This window comes from Podarcis vaucheri (genome assembly GCF_965113315.1).
Source record: "Podarcis vaucheri genome assembly, chromosome: 17".
In the NCBI taxonomy this organism is placed as follows: Eukaryota; Metazoa; Chordata; class Lepidosauria; order Squamata; family Lacertidae; genus Podarcis; species Podarcis vaucheri.
The window spans coordinates 41,703,076-41,715,472 of record NC_138755.1 but is presented as its reverse complement, the minus strand read 5'-3'; the positions used below and the strand labels follow the sequence as shown (position 1 = coordinate 41,715,472).

Below are 12,397 nucleotides of genomic sequence, written 5' to 3'. Positions count from 1 at the left end.
TCACTTTCAACCCCTTATTTGCATATGTGGACCTGAGTGAAAACTATCTACGGTATCCCCCTGCTGGCCCAGGGTGAGAACTTCAGTACATAACAGAATCCAAATTCACTTCTGCCTGCCTTCGCCACCCCACACCCCATCAGTGGCGTAGTGTGGGGGGTGCAGGGGGGGCCGGCCGCACCGGGCGCAACATCTGGGGGTTAGGGTTAGGGGGCACAAATCCACGGGTTAGGGGGCGCAAATTACTTGCCTTGCCCCGGGTGCTGACAACCCACGCTACGCCACTGCACCCCATGGCTCACTCCAGCCCTGGTATGACTATTTCGGACCACAAAGAAGACACTGTTGGGCAGCCCCACAACATGTGAATCAAAGTGCCATTCATTTTTGGCATAAACCTCGTTTCCTTTTCAAAAGGAAGTCCCCAAATATGAGTATCTGCTGTATTCATCTCCAACTGAGATAAAGTGTGGATGTTTCAATATGCTGCTTTCAGTGGGCTCTTCATTTCCTTATTCCAGACCTCCTTTATTGCCCAAAATGTTGGTTAATATTATTCTACCGCATGAGTTTGACCAAACTGCGAGAGGCAGTGGAAAACAGGAGTGCCTGGTGTGCTCTGGTCCAGGGGGTCACAAAGAGTTGGACGTGACTAAACAACAACAACAACAAATTATTCTTGCTCTCTCCTAACGCCTAGAGAAGGAGATCCAACTTGCCTATGGCCCAGGGATGCCCCACCAGATGCGAAAGGATTGCACGATCAGTGAAACCTAATGGCGTCTTGGAGGTGGGAAATTCTCCATTTCACATCACGTGAAGTCTCTCTTCATTATGTACTGGAAGGTGGATTATTTCTAAGGATGTCACCTCAGGGACCAGGGTTTTTAAAGCTTTTTTAAGCACATGGTTCCAGTCATCGGGACAGCACAGGCAAATGACATTCCAAAGAATGACATTAACTAGAAACTGAATTTAGTTTGTGCTTATAAAAAAAATGTTTCATGGTAATTCATGGTATAATGATAGAGGGGGAAATTCCCAAAGACTGGAGTTAAAAGGAGCAGGTTGACTAGACAATACCTGATAGCCCACTGTGTTCAGGGAAAGGCTAAATGAATATCTATGGGCAAGAGGTGTATGTCATACACAGTACCTTGAGTTCCATGTTGTGGAGTGTACCCAGCAGTAGTCTCAAAATTGACCGATGGGGTGAGTGGCATATACACATTGATTTTCAGATCTAGAAAGGTATAGTGCAAGAGGAAGACAGGAACATGTAAAGATAACTGATGAATAAATGGTGATTAAGAAAAACCCTGTAAAAAAACTGACTACCATTAATGCATTTTTTTAAAAAAAATCTGTACAAAAAGCAATCTTAGATCAGGTTTTTATTTTAAGACAATCTCCACAACTAATGATTACCTGGCAACTTCACCACCAACTGTATCAAGTGTGTTTCAGCGAATCCATCGGGCTCTGTTAGCTCTCTGCTACCGAAACCGCCAATCTTAAAACACTATTGAGCCAATTACGCACATGGGTCAATCGCCAATGACGAAAACGGAAAAAATCAAACGATTTTCTCATTTTGCTGCAATGTTCATGACTCCTACCTCTCACAGGTCAAATTGTCTTATCAACATAGAACAAACTAGAGTTGCAATCATAAAAATGCCTTAATTCCGAAATCTGAAGACTGTGTGGCTGATACATCCACATCATCTGAGATATCCATTCAGACTAGACCGTTTTGTTCTGCCCAAGTGAATGTCTAGATGGACCTGTAACTCCTAAATCATTCTGGTTCTCCCCTAAGCAAATAAAGGCTGTTGTTGATGCCCTGGAACCTCATTTATACCCCAGATGGGCAGGGTATAAATAAATAAATAAATAAATAATTGCATAGATGTTATTACGTAAAAAACAAACTTCTAATATAGGAAACTAATGATAAATACTTGATTAAAAAACACAACCTATCTTTTTTAAAACAACAGCAACAACAGCAACAACAACTCATATTTAGGCCTATGACCACCCTATTTTAGCTGCTTGATGGTTGTCACTCAAATCTTTCAGAATCATCGAAACCTCACTCGCTAAGGTGTGACAAGAAAGTCTACCTGCTTAGGTACAGATATTGTGCAGAAGGAATATTCTGCTGATGTCTCCTAGGACATTCAGCAAGGGAGACGGCCCTTTGGGGAAAGACATAGCTGGACTTCAAAGGTTTGGCTTGCATATGGACTTCAAAGAAGATTTGAACTCAAGCAAACCATATACCCAATTTAATGAACGGCTTCTGTTGCCTCAAGGCCAGGCCCAGTGTTCTGAAAATTATGTGACAAGCCTTTTGTGTGATCTCAATAGGCAGAAAAATAAGTTGTTCCAGTATTATTATTTTTTTAATGTTTCTTCTATTCACGACAGCGCGCGCGCACACACACACACACACACACACACACACACTCCACCATTCTCTGTTGACATTCTGAGATCCGTTTGGCCTCCATGCAATTCTTCTTCTCTTTCATTTGCCAAGAAGAGAAGGTGAGAGAGGAAAAGGAAAAGGTGAGAATGTAAATGTTTCAAATACGATCATTCTACACAGTTGCTAAGAGAAAAAGAAGTGAGAACAGGGGTTGCCGGGGGTGAGATGAGCTCCCATGCGCAGACTGTTATGGGATGGAGTGGCGAGGAAAAACAAGGTGAAATGACTGCGAAGGGAGTTTGCCACACTAGCTTCTCATCATGAGTATGTTGTTTGAAACAAATGCACTGTCACAGACTCATAGCTATTGCCTTTTAAAAAATCCTATCAGAAAACACATCCCCAAAACTGCATTTTTTCCCTTTTTAGATTTGGAAGATGATTCTACAATATCAAAGTTGCACAGCTTACATATTCAGGTAGGTAGCCGTGTTGGTCTGACACAGTCAAAATAAATTAAAAAATTGTCCAGTAGCACATTAGAGACCAACTAAGTTTGTTCTGGAAGGCGGGTGGTGCTGTGGGTTAAGCCACAGAGCCTAGGACTTGCTGATCAGAAGGTCAGCGGTTTGAATCCTGCGACGGGGTGAGCTCCCGTTACTTGGTCCCTGCTCCTGCCAACCTAGCAGTTCAAAAGCACATCAAAGTGCAAGTAGATAAATAGGTACCACTCCAGTGGGAAGGTAAATGGCGTTTCTGTGCGCTGCTCTGATTCGCAAGAAGTGGCTTAGTCCTGCTGGCCACATGACCCGGAGGCTGTATGCCAGCTCCTTCGGCCAGTAAAGCGAGATGAGCGCCGCAACCCCAGAGTCGGCCACAACTGGACCTAATGGTCAGGGGTCCCTTTAAGTTTGTTCTGGGTATAAGCTTTCGTGTGCATGCAAACTTAGTTGGTCTCTAAGGTGCTACTGGACAATTTTTTAATTTATTTAGCTTACATATTGCTTGATCAAACCCTTAAGGAGCTAAGCGATGATATCTGCTGCACCAGAATGAACCCACTCTGTTCTCATTGTTCATGCCTATGAGATGCAATATCCTTTTCACGTGTACTACTTCCAAATCAGGTGTGCACACACACAAATCAGGTGTGCACACACACGTCCATTCGGTCTCTGTACTTTTGTGGATTTGGGGAGTTTTGTTTTTGTTTATATGCAGAACTTTGCATTCAATACCACTTTCTTAGTTTCATCTCAGTTTCCCATTCTGTCAGGGCCCTTCTGAATTTTATTCCTGTCTTCTGAGGTGTTAAGCTGACCTAGTTTTGTGCCATCCACACTTCAATCAGAATTACCTCTACCACTTCACTGAAGCAACTGATGAAAATCTTAGTTAGTATCAGGCGCAGGGACAGGATTGATGGTTTCCCAATCAGCTGTGAACCCACCTATCCCACATATATTCTATCCCACATTCAATTAGTTTGCTAGCCGAAATGTCATATGCTTTCTTGAAGTCAAGATACATTGCACCCAACGCATTTCCACAATCCACTAAGCTAGAAACCCGATTTTTTTTAAAAAAAGAGAGAGGTAAAATTAATCTTGCTGGTTTTATTCTTCACAAATTCATGCTGGCCTACAAACTGATTCGGTTTTTTATAAAAAAAAAATCTAGCCTAGTATCTTCCCCACCATCAAAGTTAAACTCAGTCTGTATTTTGCCAAATTTCACCCCTCTCCCCCTTTGAAGACTGGGGCAATATGTTCCTGCTTCCAGTTTTGTTGGCCGTTTACTTGCTCCCCACAATTAAACATAAGAACAAATAAAGAATTCTGCTGCTTCAGCCAAAAGGCAGATGCTACACAAAGGCTGGTGTTCTCCTGATTTCCAAGGTTGCCACAACACAGAAGTACCTCCTCTGGTTGAAGTGAATTGGGATCTTAGTCACACGGCTAAGATTAGCTTTGGAGCCACAGGGTTCTGATTCTGGTCTGTTTTATATTCTGTTTTGACCTTCCGCCTCCTTTCCCTTTTCTTTTTGTGTTTAATAAACTTGGACCATTTGACCACTGAAGTTGTGTGTGATTGCCAACCCCAGGTTGAGAATCTCCAGGTTCTTAGATGCTCGGAACTCATACTACTAAAGGTTTGCAACCAGAGTTGCTCTTCTGAGAACTGGGAGACATCAGGGAGTGTAGGCTGCCTTGGCACTCTGAATAACTCATAAGCGAACTGTCTGAGAAACACAGGGTGCATTGGTCTCAGAGTTCTTGGGTTTTAGGAAGTTTAGGCCGAGCTGTAGCTACGGGGGCAAGGGCTAGCCAGGTTTTTTTTTGCCATGGGTAAAGTCTAAAGAGGAGCACCGTTGATGCTCCCAGCTTGTGTGTGTGTGCGCACGCAAATCAATAAAGGGGGTGCCAAACTGGATCTTTGAGCCTGGTGAAATAAGCCTAGTGTGATGGCCTGGGAATCTGATTCAGAGGCTGAACCGGAGGAATCCCAGCCTGCACAAGAGTCCCTGCCTCCAGGGCCGGCTGAGCCGGGGCTGGCACATGAGCCTGAAGGGTCCTCACCTGTGCTGGGTCCTCAGGAGCAGGCACCAGGTGAATCCACTCTGGCTCCGGAGGTGATGGAGGACCCATTGCCTGCAGGTGCTCCTCTCCCAGCCCGGTCAGGGGAAGGTGAGGTTGCCTCTGGGTCCAGTAACCCTCCAGCCTCTCCGGAGCTGCAGAGGCTCAGGGCAGAGAGGCGGAGGGAACTGGGTTCTCGCAGGAGGAGTGCTCGCCTCCAGGCCAGGAGAGGCGAGTCACCTGTGGACCAGGGACGCCCTATGCCTCAGAGGAGATAAAGGCCAGTCAGCCCAGTCCCAGGTTGCAGGAGCAACATCGTTGGTAACCTGTTTCTGCCAGCACCCTGACCTGCTCTTCCGGAGTTCCTGACCACGCCCGGCTCCTTGCCTTGGACCCCGCTTCGCCCTTGGCGGACAGCCTCCATACCCTCAACCCAGGACCGGACTCAGACCACGCCGCACGGTAACCCCCCCCCCGGGACCAGCACACCTAGTTTCGCCCCTGGTTTAGGGGGGCTCTGCCAGGGAAATGAGCAAGCTGCTTTGATCTTGGACTAGGATAAGGCATCTGGAAGCTAGCCCTGCTTTCCCCAGCAATTTGTGCGTACGTTGAACCGAGGGGTGCTGGGTGCACTGACCTTTTTAAAAGCAATTGAATTGGTGGATCCCAGATCCCCTTCCGTCTGGGCCGCAAGAGAAAGGGGGAGGGTGGCGGCAGCCAGTGCCAGAGATTAAGACCACTGGCGACACCGCAGGGTTGTTGGTTTGCGGTTGGGCAAGGAACGGGGTGGGGAAAGCTCTTTGGAGTGTTCCCATAACACCCATGATTGTAATGGCCGTGGCCCAGAATGTGACTGTCAGTGGCCCCTGTCAGCTTTGGACCCTGAATGTTCTGGCTCCACTGCAGTGCAGCATCTCAAAAATGGGAACACTTATACTTGAAATACCAGCAAGACCACCGCCCCGCACACATACCCACGCAGCAATGCCTTGCCGCCTTGTGAACCTTTTGCTTCCCACACCTGAGCAAGCCATGACCTTGAATGGATGATGATGATCACTGATGGTGGTGGAAAGTGGTGACCATTGACACCCTAAGCCATTTAGATGTTCCTGCTGGAGCCTGGTGATCACCATGGAAAGGCGTGTGGAGCCTTTGTTGCCAAGCAAACTGGGAGTTGGAGGCAGATTGGTGGAGAGCTTTTCAATAAGAGATTTGAAGCCTGAGGTTGATGCAAAAGCTGCAGGGAACCAGCAGATATTCTTAGAGCCATGTGTCAGAGAGATGAGCTTTTAGAAATGGCGTTTTCAATCTGCTGGAGAAGGGAGATATCTTAGCTCTGCTGTAATAATTTGAGTGCATTGCTTACCATCCTCTCCCCAGGGTATGGAGCAAAGGATCCTTCCTCTTCTTTTTGACGTCCTTTTAAATATTTGAAAATGTTCAACCTGTTTCCTCCTTTCCCTAGGCTGAATGATTCCAGCTTTTCTGCCTGCCTTCTAAGCCCTTTTCAGTCATCCTGAATTCCTTTAGGTGGATGCTGTACAAATAAAGGCTTAATTGGACTGGGGTTTTAATTTCTGAATCTTGCAATTATGATATAACCTTGAACGTGGCCTGGCCTTTTGTGGCGCATAACTGCATTTTTGGTGTCTGTTCAGCTTGTTAACAGCTGCAGGTTTCTATATCTTCCATCACCTAACCAGTTTTATTCCTGACTCGGTTCTGAACCCTATATTCTGCACATCCCAGTCCAGTACTGATCCTTTTATAACCATGCTTTCCAAGTGGATTTTCAGCTATTGCAGTGTTCACTTCTAGTGTACGTTTCTGAAAATTTAGCACGGTGATGCCATAGGCAGGGCCAGCCCAAGACATTGTGGCCCCCGAGGCAAACCACAAAATGGCACACCGCTCCACAAGGGAAGAGGGGGTGAGTGAAGATGCACATCAGGAGCAAGGAAAAAATAATAAAGATCTGTAGATTCTGCTGCCTGAGGCTGTTGCTTCACCTTGCCTCATAGATGGGCCAGCGCTGCCTATAGGTGACCAATGCAAACAGAACTTTGGAGTTCAGTTACAGTTGAGGGGAAGGTAAATTAGATTTGTAAAGATTTTGTTTCTCTGGCTAAAATGCAAACTGGCTTGTAAAGGTTGAAAATGAAAAATAAAATTATATATTTAAAAATATACAGTATATTCCACACCACTCTCCTTGTTTACCAAATCAGTTAATTTTCAGAAAGGAAGTTGGTTATGGCAGGATTAGTAGCAGTCAGCATGTCTTTCTAAGTCAATTTTCCTCTAGTCTAAGTCCTCATGTATTTGTTGGCTATTTGCAGTTTAGTTGCGCTGCAGAAAGCTTGCTGGGGAGACCACGCATTACAAGGAACTAAAAAATAACTTTATCAAGGTTTAAATAACAAAAACAAAAACTCCTTTTACACTAAATGTATTACCAACAAGCATGACCCAACCACCAACCCATCCCCCAGAGGACAGAGAGCTAGGTGCTGCTCTTTATATACTATACCCAATTACTGACACAGCTTAATTAACACAACTTAGCAGCACCTGCTATATTGTTTCACAGCTGTCAAACTGGGTCTCGTTATTTGCTCTGGCCCTCAAAGACATACACATCTTGTGGAACAATAATGAACCTTCACATTTAAAGAGACCATTCAACAGTATTAGCACTTTATTCTAGTACCTCTTCAACTATAGAAATCAAGTAGCAGGACCACAGCTTTCTGAGTCTTCCTTCTTTCCATTTTGGAACATGTACCTGTGAATCTGCACTAGTATTTTTGTGCAAGGTAACAGGTGGCTCTGCAATGATCCTATCTAATTCTTTCAGGATCCAGCTGAATCCAGTTAGGCAGATTTGAATTCAGATTGTCCAAGAATCCGAGTTGGAAGATGATTCTTTCTTGCTTTCATCTGTGACCTTGCCAATAAAGAGTGCTTTGATATGTCTGCTTTTGTGTTGTACAGCAAGCTGGTAAGGTTTTTGGTTTTTTTGCTCCCTTTTGATATAATGGTGTCTTAGAAAGATTTTTGAGCTGCGCAAATTCCCTGTCAGACACCACAGACTGATGGGGAAGTGTGCTTATTGTACAGTTTAAAAGGTTTTTGTATAATTATACCATATATATTCCAGCAAGTTGTGCTTACAGCTAGCAATCTACCAATGAAAATGCAGCCGCAGAGGGAAATTCACTTCTCTCAGCCAGTAACGTGCTTGAAGGCCTTGAATACATTTCCTTAGGAATGTGGTGCTATCACTCTTCCCAGGGATACTAGATTAAATGGACAAGACTAATTAGTCAAAATGGACTAATTAATCAAAACATACTTTCAAGCAGTATTCTGTCTTCCGATAATGTATATATTACGCTATGGTTTAATTGCATATTTATTTTTTGATTAATATGTTTGGAGAGTTCAATACAGTACTACTTTCATATTTCGGGTCTTGTTTTTTATTTCATTTCACAAGATTTATATACTACTTGATTGTAATGAAACCTCAGAGCAGTTTGTGTGTGTTTGTATGCATATATATACAATACCCACCGTCTTCCTCCCTCCTCTAACTGCCCTAGGTGAGAATCCTGCATCCATATTGGTAAGGAACAGGGTGTTTCGTACTCTTCCCTCCTTCACATACAAAAGTGTCCAAACCTTTTTGCCCTGGCATTTGACATTTGAGGTGTATATTTTTAGGATCCACCTTGTTTATGTAATTCTGTTATAATATGATGTTGAAATGCTGTGCTTTAATGTTGTGACATGCCCTGTGAGCTTAGGTAATAGATGTATTATTATTATTATTATTATTATTATTATTATTATTATTATTATTATTATTCTGGGGGGGCACAGGGGTGTGCATGCCCCTAAACATTTTGTGAATCTAAGTTTGGCCTCATTGAGGGGAAGTATTTCAATATGAGTAGGAAAATGAGAGCACCCCTAAACATTTTTTTTAGGGAAAAAAGCGCTGATTACTACTACTACTACCACTACTGCAGATATGAAAACTCTTGTATATCTGTATATATCTATATATACAGATATACAGTGGTACCTCGGGTTACATATGCTTCAGGTTGCATACGCTTCAGGTTACAGACTCTGCTAACCCAGAAATAGTGCTTCAGGTTAAGAACTTTGCTTCAGGATAAGAATAGAAATCGGTCAGTGGGAGGCCCCATTAGCTAAAGTGGTGCTTCAGGTTAAGCATAGTTTCGGGTTAAGAACGGACCTCCGGAACAGGTACCACTGTATACAAATACACCAAGTCTATTTGTATCTTTTACTTGGTTCGCTGAGGCAGGAAGGATGGCATTCACCATCCTTTGGGATATGTCCTCCTGTCAAGGCAGGTGGCAGGACCAAATAATAATTGACTCCATCCTGGGAGGGAGTCCCAGAAGGACTCAGACAGGTCCTGCCTAGCAACCAGGAGCTCGTCTCTCAGCAGAGCACCTGCAACAGCAAGATGCAGTGGTGAAAAGGCCTCTCTGTGCCTTCTCACATTTGCTTTTCCTATTATTTCAGTTGGACTTCTCCCTCTTTACCTCTGGGAAAGGCACATGGGCCTTCTCAACTCACTCCGTGTGGTATGGGGGAGCCCAGGCCATGACTTTTGGGACTCTGTGGCTTGGAAAGTCAACTGCCTCGAGATGCACGTTGCTGGGAGAGATGCAAAAGGCGCCTGGAAAGATGGTTTGAATCCTGCTCCACCTCCCCAAAGCGGCCTTTTCCTTCAGGACCAGCTTGCCTCGCCCCACACTGCCTTCCTCGCACTGGTGCCTTCTCCACCATGGAGGAGAGCGAAGACTTGCCAGGCTCTTGCCTTCCCCGCTGTGCCCCTTTGCCCCCTGGCCTGGGCAGGTGAGGGAGGGACTTGGCGCAACCACCTGCCCTCCTCCTTGCCTCAGCCGTGTCTTGGGGAAGAAGAGGGGCAGCAGCAATGGCGCCCGCTGAAGAGGACAGCACCACCATAAACTGAGACCGTGAGTCGGAGGTAGAACTTGTATGAGATGGCAGGGAGGTGGGAAAGGCAGGAGTCGCTCACGGCTTCCCTGCCAGTTTCTCCCTTCCACTGGAGACACACCTTGGCTTAGGGGCTGGTTGCTAAGTATAGAGATTTAATGTACTGAAATTGGGGATGCTTAAACCACATTACGGTGTGTTTTGTTCTGCAGTGTTCCCAGTAAATCTTGTGTGATTGGTTAATTTTGGTCACAGGGGAGGTATTTTTTTATGACATTCTCCATTTTGTTTTGTGTGAGAAACTTGACGGCGATGGCGCTATCTCCATGAACACTGAAGAATCAGCAGCACTGGATAACTCTCTCTCTCTCTCTCGCCAAATGCAATAGAGGAGAGGCGTGCTAATGTTTCTGTGTGAATGTATGTGACAGAAAAGATGCACAGAGGTTGATGTTCTCCCAAAGAAGCAGTAAGGAGAAATCAGCTGGAAGGAAAAAGTGGAAACCTCTCAGAATGACCTGCCTGGCCTGGATGGGTTATGTGCATAAATAAGGCTTAGTGCAAGTACAGTGGGACCTCGGGTTACAGACGCTTCAGGTTACAGACTCCACTAACCCAGATATAGTGCTTCAGGTTAAGAACTTTGCTTCAGGATGAGAACAGAAATTGCTTGGCGGCGGCAGCAGGAGGCCCCATTAGCTAAAGTGGTGCTTCAGGTTAAGAACAGTTTCAGGTTAAGAACGGACCTCCAGAACGAATTAAGTACTTAACCCGAGGTGCCACTGTACTGAAAGAGGGAAAGGCACAGTTTGCTTGAATGTTGAGGGAAGAAGCTGTAATCTTCTACCAGGAAAAACTCAGCCCATGCTTGGATGTGAATGTAAATACTTTGCATATATTCTTCTTTAGCTATATGTTCTGCTAGTAAAAGCTTTAGAATACAGTGGTACCTTGGTTTTCGAACACAATCCATTCTGGAAGTCCATTTGACTTCCGAAAAGTTCAAAACCCGAAACATTTACTTCTGGAAGCATTTACTTATGGAAAACTCAATACGGAAGCCGTGTGGCGCGTTCTACTTCCAAAAAGCGTTCCAAAACTGAAGCACTTACTACCTGGTTTTCTGTGTTCAAAAACTGAAACGTTCGACTTCCGAGATGTTTGAAAACCGAGGCACCACTTTACTTTGACAAGAATTTGGACATTGTTTTGATTTCAAGAAAAGAGTCAGGACTGCGCATGATTTGGCTTCGTAGCTGCAATTTAGCTACTCTGCCAACACGGGTGTCTCAAGGGATGTGAAAAGCTATGCATGCCGGCTCCTGTGGGGACAGGGGGTGTCATTCAGTTCAATGATCACATCCACTCTCCCCACAGAAGAAGCCCTATGAGGAGTGCCACGCAAGTGACTTGGGCACAGGGACCATGACAGGGGCTCTGGAGAAATAAAAAGCCACAGGCGGCAGCCTAGTTCCTCCTCCAGCAGCAGCAGATCTTCCAGTCCTCAAGGAGATATGGCTTAGTAACGTCCATCTCCTCCCCACAGGGCTTCTCTTCTGCGCCAGGCATGTGGGGGTTGCTTGAGAAGCAGCACGGTTATTCTGCACCCGCCTCTTGGACCTGTAAGTCCGAGAGGGCAACCAGGCAGGTGCGCAGAACATAGCCCACCCCTCAGTTCCCACCAGCCCCAGCTAGCATGGCTAACAGACCCTCCGAGTTCCCCTATTTTCCAGGGACAGTCCCGGATTTACAGAAGCTGTCCTGGTTTCTGATTTGATCCAGGATTGTCCTTAGAACGTCCCTATTTTCATCAGAGAAATGTTGGAAGGTATGGAGTTAATCCGACCCCCGAGTCAAGGAGATAGGTAACTACACAACCTTTATAAGACATCTGAAGGTAGATCTGTAGAGTGGTACCTCGGGTTACATACGCTTCAGGTTACAGACTCCGCTAACCCAGAAATAGTTCTTCAGGTTAAGAACTTTGCTGCAGGATGAGAACAGAAATCATGCAGCGGGAGGCCCCATTAGCTAAAGTGGTGATTAAGAACAGTTTCAGGTTAAGAACAGACCTCTGGAACAAATTAAGTACTTAACCTGAGGTACCACTGTATAGGCAGGTGCCACCACCGAGAAGGCCCTCTGCCTGGTTCCCTGTAACCTCACTTCTGGCAGTGAGGGAACCGCCAGAAGGCCCTCGGAGCTGGACCTCACCCTTTTGGCACGTTGTTCCCTGTCTGGTGTTCTCATCCGCATTATGGCCTTCTCTTGATGGATGTCCTTCAGGAAATTGGTGTGCCCTCTTTCCTTTCCAGGGAGCAAGAATGTACAGTGAGTCAAATTTCTCCATTTTCCCAAACAAAGAATTTATTCCTGAATG

At 45.3% G+C, this 12,397-nt stretch overlaps 1 protein-coding gene across 3 annotated transcripts in view; it reads right to left on the bottom strand.

Moving 5' to 3' along the window:
* The window catches only part of ADGRL3 (adhesion G protein-coupled receptor L3), a 574,776-nt gene that overhangs the window by 3,154 nt on the left and 559,225 nt on the right, over positions 1–12,397 (bottom strand). The window contains exon 25 of one of the 3 annotated variants that reach the window (XM_082206026.1): positions 1,157–1,243. The exons of the other annotated variants lie outside the window; for them this stretch is intronic. Within the exon in view, the coding sequence (XP_082062152.1) occupies positions 1,157–1,243 (87 nt within the window). The remainder of the gene's footprint in view (positions 1–1,156; positions 1,244–12,397) is intronic. 3 annotated transcript variants of the gene reach the window in all.